Source organism: Salvia splendens, chromosome 2 (genome assembly GCF_004379255.2).
Source record: "Salvia splendens isolate huo1 chromosome 2, SspV2, whole genome shotgun sequence".
In the NCBI taxonomy this organism is placed as follows: domain Eukaryota; kingdom Viridiplantae; phylum Streptophyta; class Magnoliopsida; order Lamiales; family Lamiaceae; genus Salvia; species Salvia splendens.
Genome location: NC_056033.1, coordinates 3,245,689 through 3,265,984, shown reverse-complemented (window position 1 = coordinate 3,265,984; position 20,296 = coordinate 3,245,689). Strand labels below are relative to the sequence as shown.

The window sequence follows — 20,296 nt, the reverse complement described above, 5'->3', positions numbered from 1 at the left end:
AACTCAAGTCCTTTTTCTTTTATTTCTTGTTTTTCCCATTTGTCTCTACTTCAAAAATATGAAAATACAATTAAATAATTGTATTTGTATGTACTATAGTCGGTGAAGTAGATTTCTCTGTAAGGCTAAATCTGGGAAACTTTTGACAATTCTACTATAATTGTTGATTGTTAGACTAAACTCAACATTTAAGGTTGAATTGCTAAAGGTGTCCTCAATTTAGTTATGTAGAAATATCTACTTCGCCGACTAAGAGTATATATACTTATAAATTTAATGTTCAGAACTTCAAGTCTTTTTTGTAATTTGTAATTAGCTTCGTTGTAGACTAATAGTCTCGTTGTATTTAATTTTTTTGTTTAAGACTTCAAGACTTCAAGTTTTTTGTGATTTGTAATTGTTGTAACTTGTAATCTCAATAAAATTGTAATTTTCATTGTGATTTTTTGAATTTTATTTATGCGCATTTCATAGATAAATAAATAAGAAAATGAAAAAAAAATATTACGAACCGGCGAACCGTCCTGACAGCGGTTTTTGGCCGGAAACCGACGGTTTTGAACCGGCGTCCGAACCGGCAGTTTTTTGAACCTGAACCGGAACCGCCGGAACCCTTGGCGGGACGGTTCAGGTTCTTGAAAATCCTAAACCGTGAACCGCTGGTTCCGAACCGTAACCTGCGGTTTATGAACCGTGTGCATGCCTACCCAATGACATCTCGGTGGACATCCACAATAATAAAAATTCACAAATTCACCAAATTAAAAATTTTACGGAATTAAAATTTCGATACGAATACAGACGGAGAAAGTGCAATGATAATTCATTATAAAAAAAAAATCAAAATTCGGGACGTCCGTCGGGGCACCGCAATGGCGGACGTCCCGACGGACGTCGTCGGAAGGCCACGGATACCTCACATCCGGGGCGGACGTCCGCATCCGTCGATCCGTGTCTAATGGCGGACGTGCCGCCCAGACTTCCGACACACCGGTCCGACGTCCGATGGGACATCCGCCATTGCTGATGCTCTTAGAGCATCCGCAATAGAATGGATGTCCAGTGGACATCCCAAAAACACCTTCTGTCACATCATAAGGATATCCTAGCACTGCCACGTCATAAGGACATCCCACTCCACAATAGCGGATATCCCCAAGGACAACCCGACGGACATCCACAATAATCAAAATTCACAAATTCACAAATATGCAATTTTACGGAATTAAAATTTCGACACGAATACGGAGAAAATGCAACTATTTTATTTGAAAAAAACATACATAATTAAATAAAAAAATACATAATTAAATACATTGTTTAAAAAAATACATAATTAAAAAAATAAAAAATTTGGGACGTCACGACGGACGTCCGCGCACACCCGCGGACGACCTCTCGTCCACAAGGGACGTCCGCGTCCACCTCCGACGATGCAATAGCGGACGTCCGCCGGAACGTCCGCTATTGCGGATGCTCTTAGAGATGGGTAATACACCCATCGGCCATCCCTACATATATTTTTATTTTTTTAGTTGAATTAATGAGGTTAGTATATGTTTTTTCTTGTGAATATAATACAGGAAGTGGATTTGGGTCTCAAAACTATAGGTTTGAAAATGCTATATGTGAATTATTGTATTTTTGTGCATGATATGATATATATATATATGAACCACCTAAACATTGAAAAAGAGTTAAAACAGATATTGTAAAATGTAAAAAAAGGAGTAGTATATATTTACATAACTAATCGGCCAACAAGTTTCAACTGTAATATTTTTAATACGGGAGTAGAAATCTATGCCGCTGTAATATATATGGTTGACCGTTTAAAACTATTTTAATAGTAAATAATAGTACTTTAATTAATTTAATGCTATTTTTTACGTTATTAGTTTTTCACTAAAGCAGTAACAAGTCGATCGATTTTTATCTAAATCAAAATTATTTCTAATCAAGTTGTGACTAAAAAACACTATTCTTTTTTAAATATTTCTACTATATATTTTAAGGATTTTATTTATTTTTACACTAACATATATAGTACTCCCTCCGTCCCAAGCTACTCGCACTTATTTCCTTTTTGGGCGTCCCAAGTTACTTGCACTCTTTCCATTTTTAGTAAAAATTTTCACCTACAGCCGTCATTTTTTACTTTCCTATACACTCATTCCTTAATCTCCGTGCCGAAAAGGAAAGGAGCGAGTAGCCCGGGACGGAGGGAGTACCTGTTATTTTACCATTATAATTTATACAGTTGTTTGTCTGTCACAAGTGTGTAAGATAATTTGACAAAAAAAAAGATGTTTTCGAAAAAGAAATGATTACTCATTTTTCTTGGATCCCACTAAGGGGAAAAGTTAATATGGGTAATATGTTAGCATAATTTTGTTGGGTGCACGCATTAATTACTCACAACCATGTCACAAAAGGCCTAGTATTTTTCATAACCAATAATTCTAGCAACCCCACCATTTAATTACGCCTGCTCAAACCAAAACCAAAAGTATCTCTCCATTTCTTTTCAATAACCTATCCACATTATTTTATTCAAAAATATATTTTCTATTTATAGCACATTAAATTTCAAGGATATGCATACCAAATCAGGTCCACGAAAAATAATTTTGGTAATGGACAATACAAATTTTAATATCAAACCAACTTTATTAGAATGAGAAATATATTATAAATAAAAATAAAGATTAATTTTGATAAAAGACATGGCCAAAATAATTTTGGTAATGGACAATACAAATTTTAATATCAAATCCAGCATCTCTCTCTGTCACGTATAACTGTCTAAAAGCAACCTCTCCTCTCAATCAATTCATAAACTGATTAGTATATTAATTGTACTAAAAAAATCTTTAAAATCTCACAATATAAAGCCCTGTGTTAAAATATGAAAATTTATTTTTTACCGTGAATGGAATGCACATTGCACACCTCCAAAACTAGTTTTTAGAGTGAATCTGCCAAACTATATTGGTTAAAAAAGAAGACGACAGAGGAATCTTTCCTGTTTTGATTTTCTCATTATATTTATGATTTCTTTCCTGTCTAATTGAAATGAATTCATCATTTTTTTAAATATTCCGTTGCAGACAATTCCAGCACTTTAGCATGTGACTATTATTTTCTCTTCAAATTCAAGCAAAGTCGATTGCGATAATTCAAATATTCTTCTCTTACTATTAGCAAGAAAACAATAAAAATCTCTAAACCGTGATTCTAGTCCTCTCCTTTCTTACAGCCCCTAAAAATTTGCCCTCAATCTGCAACTCCCTTTGTCCTTACCTTAAAACAGTTGCTTCCTCCAACCTTAAAAGGCCCACACCAAAAAAAAAAGTTGAATCTTCATCCCTAAAAACTGAATTCAACACGAAGCAGAAGTGGGTTCCTTGATTCGCCTCATAAAGATTCAATCTTGGTATGTGTATGTTGTAACCCCTTCTCGATTTTCCTGCTTTTTTCTGTGCAAAGATTAGATTTTTGTAGAGTAGTTAGTGGAAAGATCTAGACTTTTATTGAATCTAGTGGGGAGAAAGGGAAAAATGAGGGATTTTCCTTCTTGTTTTGGGGAGAATGGAGTTCAGGTTGCTGATGCTTCTTGTTCTAGTGTGGGTGGGACTAAACCCTCTCAGAATTCTGTCACGTGCGTGTATAGATGTAAGTTCTTTGGCAAATCTTGTCTGATTAGTATTGTTTGGAGCAAGAATTTAATGGGGCAATGCCTGAGTGTTGAGATAGATGATGCATCTCATCAGTGCTTATGCAAAGTAGATGTGAAGCCCTCTCTGTTTTCAAAGAGGAAAGGATCCAAGAATCTAGAAGTGAATTCCAGTAAAATTGAGATATTTTGGGATCTTTCCATGGCAAAATTTGGGCCCGGGCCGGAGCCGGTGCAGGGCTACTACATTGCAGTTGTGTGGAAAGGGGATATGGTTTTGCTAGTTGGGGATATGAGGAGGGAAGCACTCAAGAAAACAGGAGCAGTTGCTTCACTTTCAAGTGCCATTTTCATTTCAAAAAAGGAGCACATTTCTGGGAAAAGGGTTTTTGGCACAAAGGCACAATTCTCAGACAATGGCCAGATTCATGACATCAAGATCGAGTGCGACGCTAGCTGCAGCGACGATCCGTCCCTCTTGGTTCGTGTTGATGCAAAAACGGTTATGCAAGTGAAGCATCTGCAATGGAAGTTTCGTGGGAACCACACCATCTTTGTTGATGGCTTGCCGGTGGAGGTGTTTTGGGATGTCCACAACTGGCTGTTTGGCCCGAGCCTTGGCAATGCAGTGTTCATGTTCCATAGCAGTTTGTCCGCGGAGAAGATGTGGAGCACCGGGAGCCATTCAATGTGCGACTCACCGGCCTTTTCTTGGAGCTGTTCGGAGAGTTTGAGGGAGTCTAATATGCCAGGCCTTGGTTTCTCAGTTTTCTTGTATGCTTGGAATAAAGATTGAACTTTCTGGTTTTAGTATTTTTTCCAAAGCTGTGGTGATTCTTTGATGAGTTCTTCTGTGTATAGAAATTCTAGCATAATCATGGAATTGGACAATACAGTACTAGGTTGATTTAGGGTATGTCTTGGAATTATTTATTGGAGGATTGATACAATTCTTGATACTGAGAATTCAAGAACTTGATTATGCGATGTGGCCATGTTCTTGATGGCAATTGTGATGCTTTTTTACTATGCTACATTAATCCGTGTACTAGTACAATTTATTAGCCACATTTGGCTTGATGTTTTTAACACTTAGTGAATACTTTTGCTAATTTTTCTTTTTTCTATTGCAGAATGCATTTTGTGCCATTTTCTGTCTTGTTGATTTTGCAATTAACCAACAATTTTGTCTTCAACGTGTATGGATTTTGAATACTTGCCATAGAAAAGTTTGATCTAAAACGAATAGAAAGTTAAAAGAAAATACAAAAAACGATGAATATTTTGTTTCTATTGCTTTTCTGTTGAATTTGAATAAGTGTTAAGTCATTTTCATGTATGAATTGCTTCTATGCAAAGTGCTAATTATTTGCCAAGAATGTCAAAGACAAACACATTATTTTAACATATCATTTCGTCAAAAGTATTTCACCTACTAAAAGTTACATTTATTGAAATTTCATGTGCAAAATTCGATTATATTAATTGTGTTTTAGAGGAGAATTCAAAATCTCAAAAGTGGAGAAAGGGGACTTTCAAAAGCACCACGGGCTCTTGAAGTGTAAAACGTCGACTTTAAAATGGGCTAAATATTGATTCAATTAAAGTGGGCCTTGGATTGGAAAATAATGTGAAGTGGAAAGTAATACGCAATTTATTAGGTAGGGCTTCCCTTTCAATTTCGAAATTTGATAACATAGGCTTGTTGCCCCACTTCAAAAAAATACTACTACTACTACTAAAAGGATAACAAAATTTTAAAAGTTATCCTCAGTTTTGATCTAAAAATAATTTCTTTTATGACCCTCAATTTTCTCAATATAACCGTTTTTCTAAAAAAAAACTAATACAGTAATAAAATTAGTTGATATACCACTTTACCCATATATAGCCCGGGTAGTGATAAAATGCAAACTCTAAATATTATACAGACTTCAAACTATGATCTGCATCGTTAGAAAATGTGAACAAATGACAAAATAACAACAACAAAAAATGTCAACACAGCGTCAACACAACATCAACCGTTGACACCGTGTAGACATTTTTTGTTGCTAATATTTTGTCATCTGTTGACATTTTCTAACGGTTCGGATCATAATTTGGAATTTGTATAATATTTAGAGTTTGCATTTGATTACATCCCTTACAGTCCCATTTTAGATGCATTTTCCTTTCTCCTTTTTAGTGAACTTAACAAAATAATGTTTAGTGATTTGAATAAAAGAAACATAATAGAATAGGAGATAAAATAAAGATTAACCTTTTACTGAAAAGAAAATATGGTAATTAATCTTGGAACATACTAATAAGGAACACGAAGAAATTTGTAAGTATCTTGAAAAGTGGAATAACCGATTGGTGGGGTTATGCATTTTCATTGTCTTCTTCTTATGCAAAGGAACTCTTCACAAATTTGTTGTGAAAACAGGATTTGGTATATAACTCCATAGATTGTCGAAATTTTTATATAATTAATTTTTTTTTCTTTTTTCAGTTATTATTAATTAAACTGGGGACTGTTTGGGTCATATTGCATAACGATATATATATATATATATATATATATATATATATATATATATATATGGTTGCGTAGTGACGTAGTGTGCTAACTAATTTACAGTAATAACTAATAACTTTCAATACTGTGTATTAAAAATATCAACACAAAGACATAATTATATCAATACAATATGTAAATTTAAATATCAACACAAAGACATAATTTATCAACACAAGAAAGATTGATAAATTTATGTCTTTGTGTTGATATTTTTAACATACAAAATTGATATTTAGTTATTAGTTATTACTATAAAAAGTTACTAAGTTGCCCAGTATCTTGGCAGCTTCTCAAAACCTAAGCAGATGATGATTCATATAGTAGTATAATTTATACGTACATCTATAGACCAATCTAACATAATAAAAACTTTTTTTTATAATTTTAATGATTAAAATACATACGTAATGGCATAATTTATTTATATTTTAAATTTGTAATTAAAAATTACTAAGTTTAGGTACATAAAAAAATTATGATAAATTTAAAATAATATTTAGTTGTTTTTTGAATTAACAAGAATAAGTTTAGCGTTTGGTAAAAGTTTGGCTGTTGATTTAATTAGGAAAAGTGCGAGTTGTTTTTTATAATACTCCAAGTTAGGCACAAGATAAAAGAATGGTTCATATTTGAAAAAGTTCCAAATAAATAATTTTTATGTTAATGTATATCTAAGATGTTTGGTTTATAAAACAAGAAAAGGAAGCTGAGTGGATTGCTTTATTACTTGGGATTTTTTAGAGAGGAGAATTAATCAGTAATGCATCAAAATACTTGTTACTTTATACATAATCCGTCACATAATACTTACATAAATAATCTAGATGATGTTCAACAAACCTATTAATATATTTTCAAAAGTTCCTCTACCTAAGCTTGTATGGAGAACACTTATTTTATAACCTTGTCGAATGTTAAATCAAAATCTATTTTGCTGGATCAATTCTATAGAGAATAATTTGTTTATACTATCTTCAAAATAAATTCTAAGATGAGTCAAACTTTGAAATTAGTCATTGAAAATGGTAAACTAAAAGGATAAGTTCAATATGAAGGAGTCGAATTGGCATTCCTATCTCCCAAGAAGATTTGATTCTATGAGATATGTTGGAATTAACATAATGATTCTCAACACATTAGTTAGGTAACTCCATCATCACCATTTTCCCATTGCATCATCACACACCATTTATATTCATTTCCCCCCTCCTAAAAAAAACACACATTATTTATTGCTATTATATGTTCCATGCATGCTCCATCTTATTACACCCACACCATCATGCTGATGCAAAATTGACATCATACATTATAAGCCATGCTCATTGCCCTATTGAGTCCCACACACCCCTAAAGAGTGCAGCATCACCAATTGACATGTGGCCAATCAAATCTAGTTGAGAGGAATAAAATATGCGGATATTATTATTATCCATGCATGCACATCATCATCTATGATTGTGTACACAGACAAAGAATTTAACATATACTGTAATTCGAAGTTGGGATCAATCACTGCTTTTGGGTATGGAGCTGCTTTAAATCCTTGAACCAGTTGTCCCATCCTTTGAGGTGCCTACAAATCAACGCAGGGGATAGTCATTGGGCCCGTCGGTGAATACCCTTGGTAATTACCAAAAAAAAGTTGGGGATATGAATATAGACAGTCCATCCCCGTTTAAATGAACCGTTTAATTTGTTAAAAGAACTAAAATATTTGATGAGTTAAATAGGGAAATTACTAAAAAGATAAAGAAAATTAAATAGTACTACAAAAAATGTAAAATATGAAAAGAAAAAATAATTATTTTTTGACAAAAGAAAATGCACTAGTGAAGATTGTTTGATTGAATACAGATATAGTCTATCATGTAATATCTCAGTCCATTAAAAATAATAAGAGTACTCTTTCCATTTCACGGTAGATGTCTAATATTTTTTTTATTATTTACAAAAATGTCACATTTTCTTTTTTTAGAAATAAATATCACTATTTATACATCCACCATTTCTTATTATCTCTTTATTAAAACTCTAATTACTTTTTTTTCACTCTCACATCGATAAATTTAAACATATTTTCTCTTTCCACTTAACACACTAGACAACATGGAGTATCATATGTTATTTTCAATTGTGACATCTATCATAGACGGGCATTTCAGGTTGTCCACCAAAATTACCATCTAGCTATTTATTGTAAATTTTATGTCCTTAATTAGACGAGTCTCATTTTTTATTACTAATGCTTCAACCATTTATTCTCAATATCTCTTACTATATCAATTTTTATATTAAAATATGTATTATTCACAATAAAAAAAGCTAGTACTCATATTTTATGGAGGAAAGTAGTAGTAGAATTAGTTTTGATTTATAAATATTGAGGCGTGATAAAATTAATGTAGAAGCAATATAATAGTATCTGTCGAGTGTGGAGGCAGGGACATGTTTAAAAACTGTTGAATAAAAATGAAGTTTGGTAGATATTATCATGAGGGTTGGGGGAGAGAATTGATGTTGCGATGGTGACGATGATGATTGAGTGCGCCTGGCTTAGCACGCCATTCATCTTTGAATCATGAAATCCACTGCACGCCTCTCTCTATTCTAACTGCATTTCCCAACCAAGATTTGGATTTTGGTCCAGTTTCTCAAGAAAAATAAAACCCCTCAAATTAGGGTTTATTGTCACCCAATTCAATCATCATCTTTTAACCTTTTCTTGTTTAAGTGCATCATGGTGTAGCACAAGACACTGTATTACCTTCATCATGCCCACTTTGTCCATATCCTGCTCTCCACGTGTCGACTTCTCATTCGTTGCCTTCCTCACTACCTTCATATTTAATTCTCATATATTCTCCTTCCGTTTGGAAATATCCCACTTAACATGCCACATTTTCAAAAAAGAAAATATCATCCTCTATCCATTTAACTTACAAACAACACTGTATAAAAAATTATGTGTAAAAAAAATAACATTTCTCTTTAAGCTGGACAAAGTGAGTATATAGTCCCTGTAAAAAAATACCAGTATATTCATAAGTAGAATACAATAATTCGTAATTAGAATATATATTCAATGTAACATGCTTGTAATGTCGGGTCATGCATGCAAATGCACTTTGTAAATTTATTGGCATTTAAAATTTCGATGGATTTTGAGCTGTAATTTCCCCTAATGAAACCGGAAGTCGAGTTTTTCTTATTATTTCTTTTAACTCTGACTACAACCTTTATGTTTTTGTTTAATTTTGTAATTGGTTATAGGAGGCTGCGAAAATCTCCCTAATTTCATAACATCACCTCCTAACCTAAGTCATCATATCCTTTTCGATTTCCCCCAACTTTCCTTTACTTATATATCACTTCCTCTTCTTAATATTCATCATCCTAGCTCTCTCTTCCTCTCTCTCTCTATACACACATCCTTCCATCCATTTTTACATCAAATTAAGTCTAGAAAAATGGGTGATGTTTCAATCTCAAACGGCTTGACTAACTCTCAGAGGAAGAGCTGCTGGTATGAGGAAGAAATTGAGGAGAATTTGAGGTGGTGCTTTGCACTTAAGAGGTAACTATATTATATTTCAACCATTTTCATATTCATTTCACAAAACCAGACACTATTCTCTTGTAAATTAGAAACATTGTTGCATTTTTCACTTTTATTTCGATATCTTCATGAAAAAAGAACTGATCATGCTAAGGAAAAAATAAATCAAAATTTGAAGTTAATTGAATGTATTGATGTTCTTATTTTGAATAATAGTATTTACTATAATACAGTGAATTATTATTATTATTATCATTATTATAGTTGCAGCATACTCCTATAGACAAAATAATTTACTATTTATTTATCTTTTTAACTACAACTTTCCCCAAATCTTGTCTGCTAAAGTTGAGACAAAGAGAAGATCAAGTGAGCGAAGAAAAATCATTAATCTTGTAAGTAAATAACAGTTTGTTTTATTTTTTTGTATGCAGCATTTTGCACACAGGTGCCTCTCAATACCAGGACATTCAACTCTTGGACACTAAGCCCTTTGGCAAGGTGTAATATCTATCTCTTACTCCTATATTTTATTGATAAATATAAAATAGCATAAAATATATCATGACTTATATCTCATATGGTTTAGGCTCTTGTAATTGATGGAAAGCTTCAGAGTGCTGAGATAGATGAGTTCATCTATCATGAGTCTCTTGTCCATCCAGCACTTCTAAATCATCCCAAGTAAATATTTTCACCTTCACATATATTTACATTATACTATATACTATGGATATCTGATTTAATAAATAATTTAAATTTGCAGTCCAAAAACTATTTTCATAATGGGGGGAGGTGAAGGATCTACTGCTAGAGAAATACTCAGGCACAAGACAGTGGAAAAGGTCATAATGTGTGACATTGATGAGGTAATTAATTGCTTAATCAATCCCATATCTAATTAATTTTAATTAAAATCTATTTTGTGCTAATCTAGTGCATAATATTGCAGGAAGTGGTAGATTTTTGCAAGTCACACTTGTTGGTTAACAAGGAAGCCTTTTATGATCCTAGATTGGAGCTGATTATCAATGATGCAAGGTTGCTACTATACCATGTGCAAGAATCAAAGTTCTTTTCTAATTTTTTATTTTAAATAATTTGTTTTAATAATTATGATCAGGGCTGAACTTGAAAGAAGGGAAGAGGTGTATGATGTGATAATAGGTGATTTGGCAGATCCAATTGAAGGAGGGCCATGCTACCAACTCTATACCAAATCATTCTATGAATTAGTAGTCAAACCAAGGCTTAGCCAAGGTGGCATCTTTGTCACACAGGTATTTTCTTTTACTATTATTGTCATTGTGCTGTAATTTTGATGATTGTTTAATTAATAACAATAAAACTATTTTCAATAATTCAGGCAGGACCAGCTGGGATTTTCAGCCATACAGAGGTGTTTTCTTGCATCTTCAACACCCTGAGACAGGTCTTCAAGTGTAAGTTGATGAGATATATTAATATAGCTAATCTAATATATGTATGATTTATTAATAATAACTCTGTTATTATAATCATGTGCAGATGTTGTGCCTTATTCAGCTCACATCCCATCTTATGCTGATACTTGGGGATGGGTCATGGTAAAATCAACACTTTGATCAATAGTTCAATTTATATTTTGATGAACAATTCTAATTTTGATATAAATATATATGATGATAGGCATCGGATAACCCTTTCACACTGAATGCTGATGGGCTAGACCAAAGGATCAAGCAGATGATTGAAGGGGAGAACAGATATCTTGATGGCCAAACATTCACTTCCTCCTCTACCTTGAGCAAAGCTGTTAGAAAATCGTGAGTCCTTGGATTCTTGATCGTGTCATGTCACGTGCATATTTATGATATTTAATTATCTATTATTGATTATCGATCGTAGGTTGGACAATGAGACTCATATCTACACCGAAGGGAGTGCGAGGTTCATATATGGCCATGGAAGCAATGCTTGCAAGCAACATTGAGCTCTAAGACAGAAAAAGAGATGAGAGAAAAGAAAATTTTAAAGAAATTTGGTTGATGGTTTCTACTTTTGATATGTTGCTTTGATTATGTAGTTGTTTGGCAGAAATTATGTTTGGCCTTATGCCTTGTTTCCTTGATGTTTTCCTTCCTCTATAAGTATTAATGGAAGTGGAATACATGTCATGGCAAACTTATATAAGTGTTGTTTTGCTACTTTATATATATATTGTGCATGTACAACTTTCTTTATTTTAGTGTAACACCCCGACTTTTTCTACTTTTTTTTTGTTCTTGAAGGGACGTCGTTTGTGTAGCCGAAAAATTTCCTTCAATTCTTTTCGACGTTGATGGAATTAGCTAGAGTTTTTATTATTGAATTTGGGCTAGGATCTTTTTCCTTGTTTGCATCAAGCCCAATTCTTTGTAATCAACTTTTGAAAGTCCTTTTCAACTTCATTTTGGACATGGAGCAATTATTCTTTTTAGCCTAATTTAAAATCTAATTGTTATGAGCCCAAATGATTTATTAATTTGAATATGCAAGAATTAAATATGAGATTAGTCTCACCCAATTTCTGTTCCATGAAATCGGTTTCTACATACTGATCCCACGTTCATCACTCACAATCAACTTCCTTTTATTTTCACCAATTTAAAGCTTTCAACCGATTACGCATTTTGACAGAGAGAGTGAAGAGAGAAAAGGAGAGACAGTTTCTCGATTGAGGAATTTGGAAAAGAGAGTGCAGAGAAACAAAATTGAGAGAGAAATAGGAGATGGCAACGGCGGCGAATTGTCACGGAGAAAGAGAACAGCAACGAGCAGCAGCGGCGCGGCAGGCTGTCCCGGCGGAGCAGCACGTCCGATCAGCGGCTGCAGCGGGGCGGCAACGATCCAGCAATGGAGACGGCGATCATCGAATACGACAGTGCCGCAGAGCGATTAACGGCGGTGGCTATTGGTGTAGAGGAGTGGCGAGAGAGAGATTGGGATTTTCGTTTTGGAGGCGAAATCTGGTGGAGCGATTCGGGAATTGGACGTGAGACCGGACTCGAGATGACAGTGCAGAGGCGGCTTGCACACCGGCGAGTTGTGGAGTTTCACGGCGATGACGACGGCAACAAGCCTGTTGGTCGAGAATTAGAAAGGAAGAAGATCGGCGGAGGTGGAGCTGAGCCGTTGAGCTCGCCGACGGAGTTCAGATCGGAGGGCAGAATAGAGGGAGATTTTATTTCAGTTTCAATTGGGGATTCTCCTGATTTTGACACGAGAGAAAGAAGCGAAATGGGGAGGGAGATGGAGATTGCAGGAGCTATAAATTGTGAGGGAGAGTTGTTGAATTTGGGGCGTTGACCGTGGGGTTGAAAGAGGAGATGAGGAGTTGGGTTAGAATTAGTTTGGGCCAGATTATTAATCCAAGTTTTGGGCTGCTGTACAAAATTTTGATTTGGGCCTAGAGTGATTTAATTGGTTGGGCCCAGTCTATTAATTATAGTTGAGCCATTGATTTTCTCCAAGGAAGTTTTGCTCGTTGAATTGTTTGGACTGGATTTTGAGCTCAAGAATGATGGGAACGCGACGATCGACTCCGAAAATAAATGAAGAAGAAGAGAAGCATGGACTCAAGGAAGGGAATTCTCCGCGAATCAAATTGAAGTGGAAGTAAGGAATTCAAATTCAGAAAATTAAACGAACGAGGTGGGCTTTCGAACTAAAGTGTTTTCAAGAGCTTTCGTTTTAATATATCGGTTTGAACATCAGGTTATGTGTGATTGATTTATTATATTTATTCCAATGATGAGGCGAGATATGTGATCAAAGTGAAAGTGTTGTTGCGCATGTTATGCGGTGCTATGTGTTGATTTATTGAGTGATATTATAAATTGCTTGGCTTTGTTGATGTGATGTGAATTGATGTTCGACCTTGACAGAAAAATGATTTGTGTTTCAAATACGTTTTTGAGGAAAATAAAGTTTGCAAAGGGAATGTCATGCCATGTTTTTGTTTTGAGAAATGCATATCTGTTTGTTTAGCAAGGGAGTTGTCCCTACTAGACCTATTGAAATCGAATTCGGGTCTGACTAGTGAGTGAGTCCCTACTCATGCTAGTGTACACCAATGGAGATCGTGAGCCATCTTTTGGGTCGGCCGGTCCAATGATTGAGTTTGCGGCCACATTCTCGTTTCACATTATGCTGTTGATGTTGATGAGATTGATGTTGATGTTGATGATTGCTTAGTGGGGAGTGAGTCCCTACTATGAGTTTAATCGAATTCGGGTCCTAGCAAGGGTGCGTCCCTACTCGGACTAGTGTACACGATGAGGAGCGTGAGTCATCGAACGGGTTGGCCGGTTTTCGTGCTCGTGGAAAGTGGCCACCTTACACGGCACCCTAAAGAACAGATATGACAGTTTCTCATATAACTCAAGGAGAAATGGTTGTGTTTTTTAAATGATGAGAAAAAGGATTTGCGGATGAGTCGAAATTTTGTGTTTGAAATATTTTTAGTGTCTTGGGCCTTTTCAAAGTTAAAACCCGAGGTCACTCAATGGCGACATGACATTACTGTTTTTATTAAATTGTTTTGGCATTTGTTCACTGAGTACATCAAGTACTCAGCCCTGCATGCCCTGCATGTGTTTTCCCTATGTGCAGGTTGAGCTGTGACGAGGGCGGTGGGTGTTGAACATGAAAGTGAAGAAGATAGCAAATAGAATGTTTCGAATATATTATGTCTTCATACATAATACTCCTAGTATTCTTTTCTGGAATGCGTACGCAGAATGTTGTTTCTTTTGAGTTCATATATTGATGACATATTGTATTCCTTTGAGTTTTTATAATAAAATGTGAGTGGAATAAGTTGATATAATGTGAGACCTACTTACCATTTCTGGTAAAAGTGAAATGTGACTCTTATTATGGGACGTACAAAAATGGAAAATGTAACTCTTATTATAGGACGGTAGTTTTTAACATGAGACAAAAAATAATATTTTAATAAATTACGAAGTACTCCCTCCGTCCTAGTTTAGGAGTTAGATTTAGTTATGGCTTGTGGTTTAAGAAATTGGTGGAGTATGGAGTATAATAAAGGAAGTGGGTTGGTGGAAAGTGGGTTTGACTTTATGGATTTAAAAAGTGTTTCTATTGATTTAATTTTATGTAAATAATGCCATGTGAGTGTAATTTTGATGATTAATGGGGTTAAATTTTATGTACAAATATGAAAGATTCTAAATATGACTCTTAAATTGGAGACTTAAATAGCAAAATATGACTTTTAAATGGGGACATAGGGGAGTAATTTTTAGTACTACAAACAAAAAAATCTGAACTTTATTGGGTCAAATCAGGGCAATGCTAAAATGAATTGTTGAGAGCATCTCCAATGCCGGCGTCAAAATCGCGACGCCGATTTTTCGCCGACGCCGGTTCTGACGCCGAACCATTAGAACCGGCATCGGCGAAATCGGCGTCAAAATCGGCGTGGCCATGCCGATTCGCGCGATGACACCGGTTCCGACGCCGATCCTCACGGCGCCATTGTAGGACCCCTATTCGGCGTCAGATTTTAAATTTTTTTTTCTTTTTCGAAAACACTATATATACGCGCTTTGAAATTCCGGGCAGGCGTCGACGCTGGCTGGCCGAAGAGGCAGAAACTGAACTATACCGGAGATTATAGCGGCAGCAGTGGTGGTTCGACAGACCTCCCCGAGACGGCCCAGGAGGTCCCGACTCCTCGTTTGTTCGGTCGCTGACCTCGCCCGGTTGGCCAAAGGCGGGCGCAACAGGTTGCGAGGGGGGGCACCCCGAGTTCCCAGGGGGTCCATTCGACATCCCCCCTCGGCAGGTCTACCGAGGAGCTCAAATTCTTCGCGCGCCAACAAACGCGCGCTCAAATGGTGAAGACCTTAGCCGACTTCCAAGCGGCGGTGGACCCCGAGGTGAAGGATTTTCTTCGTGTATTGCTCCAGAGCCAGCGTGAAGAATTGGAGGCGATGAGGTGGGACACCGGCGGGAATAGCCGCGGAGTAGGTGGCGACGGAGGCGGCGGCGGTGGCGACGACGGTGAAGAAGCGCTGGGCGACGACGGAGACGAGGACGGCGGCGAGAAGTGATTTTGTTTTACTTTTTAAAATTAATGTACTTTTTAATTTTTGTACTTTTTTTTAAATTATTGTACTTTTTTTTAAAAATTAATGTACTTTTTAAGTTTTAATATTATTATTCGAATTTTCCGTATTTGTCTCGTAAATTAAATTTCGTATGTTGATACGAGTGTAAATTAAATTATATAATTGTTATTAGTGATGTGGATAAGTAGTGTGAAGGCTATGTGAGGGCTATTTGATGTCCAGTTGATGTGGCAAGCTGATGTGGCAGGAGAATTGTAGTGCTGATGATGTGGCAGTGTGAAGGCTATGTGAGGGCTATTTGACGTCCAGTCTTACTGGAGATGCTCTGATAGGAGAGACATATACACAGTACGCTCACACAGTTGTACTAAGTAGTAGTTAAAATTTTTTCTTTACACTAATAGTACGAGACATTGTTATAATAATAATAATTACATGTTTCTTTCTACACTAATGTAATACTCCTATATTATTATTTTTATTTCATTTGCCAACATTATAAAACTAGAAAAAAAAAATCTAAACCAATTTTATTGATATTTACGAAAAATTAAGTAAATATGAAACCATTTCAAAGATATTTACAAAATGGAGTACTCCACAATTGTTTCCCCTCCCTAAATTAAAATAAAAACTATAGAGATCGAGTCGTGACAGTGAGTTAGAGCATCTCCAATGCACGGATGTCCCACTCGGACATCCACTAGGACTTCCCAAAAACACCTTCTGCCACGTCACTAGGACTTCCCATCCCACTGCCACGTTACTAGGACTTCCCCTTCACAATCCGCCCTTCTCATCGCCCTTCCCACTAGGACTTCCCATAATAAAAAAAACCACAAATTCACAAATAAAGCAATTTACGTTTACGGAAATAAAATTTCAACACGAATACGAACGGGAAAAATTAATAACTTCATTAAAAAAATAATAATACCGGACGTCCGACCCACGCCACAATGGAGGACGTCCGCCCGCCCGTCGCTCGCACGTCCGAGGACATCCGACGTCCTTACGGGACGTCCGTATCCGAGTTGCCACGCCACAATGGCGGACGTCCCGGTCGCCCGTCGGACGTCCGCCATTGGAGATGCTCTTAGTCCGACGTCCGCCATTGGAGATGCTCTTAGTAAAATACTCCTATTTCAATATTATTAGATGATGGGACCCAGCTGTTAATTCAAACTTGCATTTCATCTTTATCCACTCCCTATAAATACCGTTCATCACTTGTCTCTGGCCCGCTTCCCCAATTCTCCATCCAATCAAAATCGAAATCGAAATTCAAATTCCTCTCCTCTAAACCTTAATTTTCCATTTCCGATATGGTTTCTTCCGGCATTTCTTCTTCCACCCTCATTTTTGGTATACTTATTCTCTTCTCCCTCCCGCTGCAATATTAATGAGTGTATATACTAATGGGTTGATGAGATAATAGTATGAATTTATGAAAATGTGTGAATTTTAAATTTTCTTTTTCTTTTGATATGAGCAGATTTGGATGATACCCTGTATTCTTCCAAGACTGGAATCGTCAAAGCTCTTAAACGAAGGTTAATTACCATCATTATTTATTTCTGCGGAAAGGAAAGGAACAGCTTAGTTAAAATGGTTGATTTTGTTGCAGAATTTCTTGCTGAGAAATTTGGAATTTGTGAATCCGATGCTCAGGATATGAACAGCGAGCTTTTCCGAACTTGTGATATCCATCCCGATGATTATCACAGGTAACATCAACCTACTCTTTCTTCTTGATTAAATTTTAAAAAATTGTCCAAAATTTCAACTTCACAATATGTACAGAATATTAACCTTAATTATACTACTAATTATAATTAATTTGGTTTATTTGAATTGTGAAAATAGGTTGGAAGAGCAACAAAGAGCCAAGAAGCTGATTATGCTATAGAAACGGTGGCAAACATGGGTGCAGGTGATACCAGAAATATGGGTTGCTGAGGATGATAAGAGGATTGGTCGCGCCACAAATGAAATGGGTTCCGTTTATGCTGCCACTACCGTTGTTGCTTGACAGACTTGTACATCTACTTTCAATATGTTCCAACCCCACAACTAATTAACTGCTATGTACAATCTGTATATGCATGTGACTAAGTCTCAATCTGTAAACTTTGTGTATGTCCATTTGCTGATCAATCAAAGTAAATAAACATGTTTTTTCAGAAATTTTGGTTTTGCGGATTACAGATTTTCGTTACGATTTACTGTTACCTTTACGATAGACATCGTAATTTGGTGCAAGTTATTAGATGGTAGTAGTACTATAATTCTAGATTCGAAAAGTGAATGTTGGATGATAAAGTAATTAAACGAAAAAAATGGCATCTTATGAGTGGATTACATGGCTAGGGATGAAATTTGTGCATCAAGTCAACTTTGAAGTTTGAAATCGAATTGCACATTTCACTTGAAAATTCGAAGCATCGACTATCTAGTTGTCTACTTATTGGACGTGAAGCTAAATTTTATTGATAAGTCGTTTCTCATGCAACTAATAGGTGCATACAGTCGAATCCTCATGGCTAAAGGCTAAAAGAGCGATAGACTATTATTGTCATTTAAAATCATCTTAAAACACCCCTACCCTCAAAACGTCTATTGTTAGTGCTTTACAATAGTCACATATCTTGAAACACCATTTGCCTTCACATAATTGCTAACCCTTAAACCTCTACACATGTACCTGGATTAAATTTAGTTTCTCCAAATAGACAACAAAATCTGGTTAAATTTCAGTTTAATATGGAGTTTGTATTGTTTTAGTTTGGCACAATCGATTAATCACCTAAATTATGTATGCACTATATTAAGATATCAGCTATAATCAAAAACATTAGACTTCAATTGATAAATTCTGACTAAAGAATATAAATTCTTGGTCCGGAAGGAAGCTATGATGCTTTCTACCATTAGACAATGACAATAATTTTGTAGTAAGATAAAGTAGAAATGATATGAATGATAGAAAGAGATGAATTACTGAACCACATTTAACAAAGTAGGAGTATCTTTCATGCATAAATACACGGTTACAAACAGTAATGAATTAAGGCGATGAGAAATTACAAATCGTAGACCTGCTTGCCGGTGAACTTGACCTCGATGGGGCTGACATTCTTCCCAATGGACCGGAAGTTCTGGCCGACGCCGGTCCTCCCGGGGTTGACCTTCTCCGGGTAGACCCCATCCTTGGGGTGCAGATACTGCACCTCTCCGTTGGGGAAAACCCGGTAGAATTGGTAGTTGATCTTGTACTTGGAGCGGAGTCGGGTGCCGAGGGCGAGGCACTGCTCCTTCCTCGCCAGCTTCAGCAGGTTCGGTCCCTGCCTCATGATGGCGGCGCCTCCCGTCGGCATCTCGAACACCTGCTCCTTCGGGGACTCCCACGTGATCACGTAGAACTCCTCCACCTGCGCCTTCCGGAGGAGCCCGCCCGTGCTGCCTCCGAAGATCGGGGAGGGTGTGTTCGGGTCCAGCTCCGGCGGGGTGAATCCCGCGGGAGCTTCGGCCTTCTTGGCGGCGGCGGGGGCCTCCTCGGCCATGGCGCGGATGGGGCGGTTGGTGTGGATTTTGGTGGGCTTTAGGGAGGGGAAGCTGGCGAGGGATTGCTTCCACGGGGCTGCCACGGAGGATTTCGGGGCGGCGGCGGAGAAGAGGGAGGCTTGGGTTGCCATGGCCATGACTCGGTGTATCTTCTTCTTTTTTTTAGTTTTGGGTGGTGGGAAATGGAAGGAGGAGGTTTGAATATTATTTGATGAGAAAATGTTTGGATATTGGGGATAAGGTGATATGGTTGAGCCAATTAGATTGTTGCATTTGATATCAAGCCTTACCCTTGCTTTGTGGCGCCATCTGTATTTATTTCCATTTCCTCTTCTTTTTTTGACTCATTTTTCGGATAATCGATCTCCACTTCAACTTTGGTTATTTTGTCCTATGGTGTGGTTGTATGGACCTAATTTGAAATTAATTTACCTTCTTCGTGCTGCTGATGGCCTTTGTACTCCTTCCTTCCGTTCTATTATAATTGAGACGTTCCATTTGAGCACAAGGTATTAAAAAGTAAAGATGCAGTTCATTAGGAAAAAAATATTTCATTTGCGTCATAATAAAAATATGGACACTTTCATTTTCCTTCCTCCCAATAAAAATAGTCAATTTTTATTTATAAAAAGTTTTCTCCAACTTATTCATATATATAAATTTATTTACCGCTTATACTATTAGACTATTTTAACTACTTTCACATGCACTTTCTTACTTTATCAATTACTTCATCCGTTTTTTTAAAAATAACAACTATTTCCATTTTAGGTCGTTCTTTAAAAATAGAAACTTTAGAATCTTTCTATTTT

The 20,296-nt window shown here is 36.2% G+C and overlaps 3 protein-coding genes and 1 long non-coding RNA gene across 4 annotated transcripts; 3 read left to right on the top strand and 1 right to left on the bottom strand.

Moving 5' to 3' along the window:
• Positions 1-3,084: 3,084 nt before the first annotated feature.
• LOC121759482 lies at positions 3,085-4,771 on the top strand. Its single transcript, XM_042155082.1, has one exon. It carries the CDS (start codon positions 3,561-3,563, stop codon positions 4,470-4,472), a length of 912 nt encoding a protein of 303 aa, XP_042011016.1. The 5' UTR covers positions 3,085-3,560; the 3' UTR covers positions 4,473-4,771.
• Positions 4,772-9,588: 4,817 nt separating this feature from the next.
• Positions 9,589-12,051, top strand: LOC121783792 (thermospermine synthase ACAULIS5-like). Its single transcript, XM_042181976.1, has 10 exons — positions 9,589-9,819; positions 10,236-10,302; positions 10,391-10,485; positions 10,568-10,670; positions 10,754-10,842; positions 10,925-11,081; positions 11,168-11,243; positions 11,329-11,387; positions 11,470-11,606; positions 11,689-12,051. Exons 1-10 carry the CDS (start codon positions 9,713-9,715, stop codon positions 11,771-11,773), a joined length of 975 nt encoding a protein of 324 aa, XP_042037910.1. The 5' UTR covers positions 9,589-9,712; the 3' UTR covers positions 11,774-12,051.
• A 5,135-nt stretch (positions 12,052-17,186) lies between these two features.
• LOC121780820 lies at positions 17,187-17,999 on the top strand. The gene is made up of 4 exons (XR_006046099.1): positions 17,187-17,285; positions 17,416-17,473; positions 17,548-17,647; positions 17,787-17,999. It is a non-coding gene; the product is annotated as an uncharacterized LOC121780820 (long non-coding RNA).
• Positions 18,000-18,896: 897 nt separating this feature from the next.
• LOC121759476 (photosystem I reaction center subunit II, chloroplastic-like) lies at positions 18,897-19,733 on the bottom strand. The gene has a single exon (XM_042155071.1). It carries the CDS (start codon positions 19,619-19,621, stop codon positions 19,004-19,006), a length of 618 nt encoding a protein of 205 aa, XP_042011005.1. The 5' UTR covers positions 19,622-19,733; the 3' UTR covers positions 18,897-19,003.
• Between the last annotated feature and the right edge of the window lie 563 nt (positions 19,734-20,296).

Bases quoted from the DNA above. Each gene is read 5' to 3' on its own strand.
- LOC121759482 (XM_042155082.1), top strand. From the start codon at position 3,561: ATGAGGGATTTTCCTTCTTGTTTTGGGGAGAATGGAGTTCAGGTTGCT.
- LOC121783792 (XM_042181976.1), top strand. From the start codon at position 9,713: ATGGGTGATGTTTCAATCTCAAACGGCTTGACTAACTCTCAGAGGAAG. The intron at 10,671-10,753 runs GTAATTAATTGC...ATAATATTGCAG, and splicing joins TAATGTGTGACATTGATGAG to GAAGTGGTAGATTTTTGCAA. The intron at 11,388-11,469 runs GTAAAATCAACA...ATATGATGATAG, and splicing joins ATACTTGGGGATGGGTCATG to GCATCGGATAACCCTTTCAC.
- LOC121759476 (XM_042155071.1), bottom strand. From the start codon at position 19,621: ATGGCCATGGCAACCCAAGCCTCCCTCTTCTCCGCCGCCGCCCCGAAA.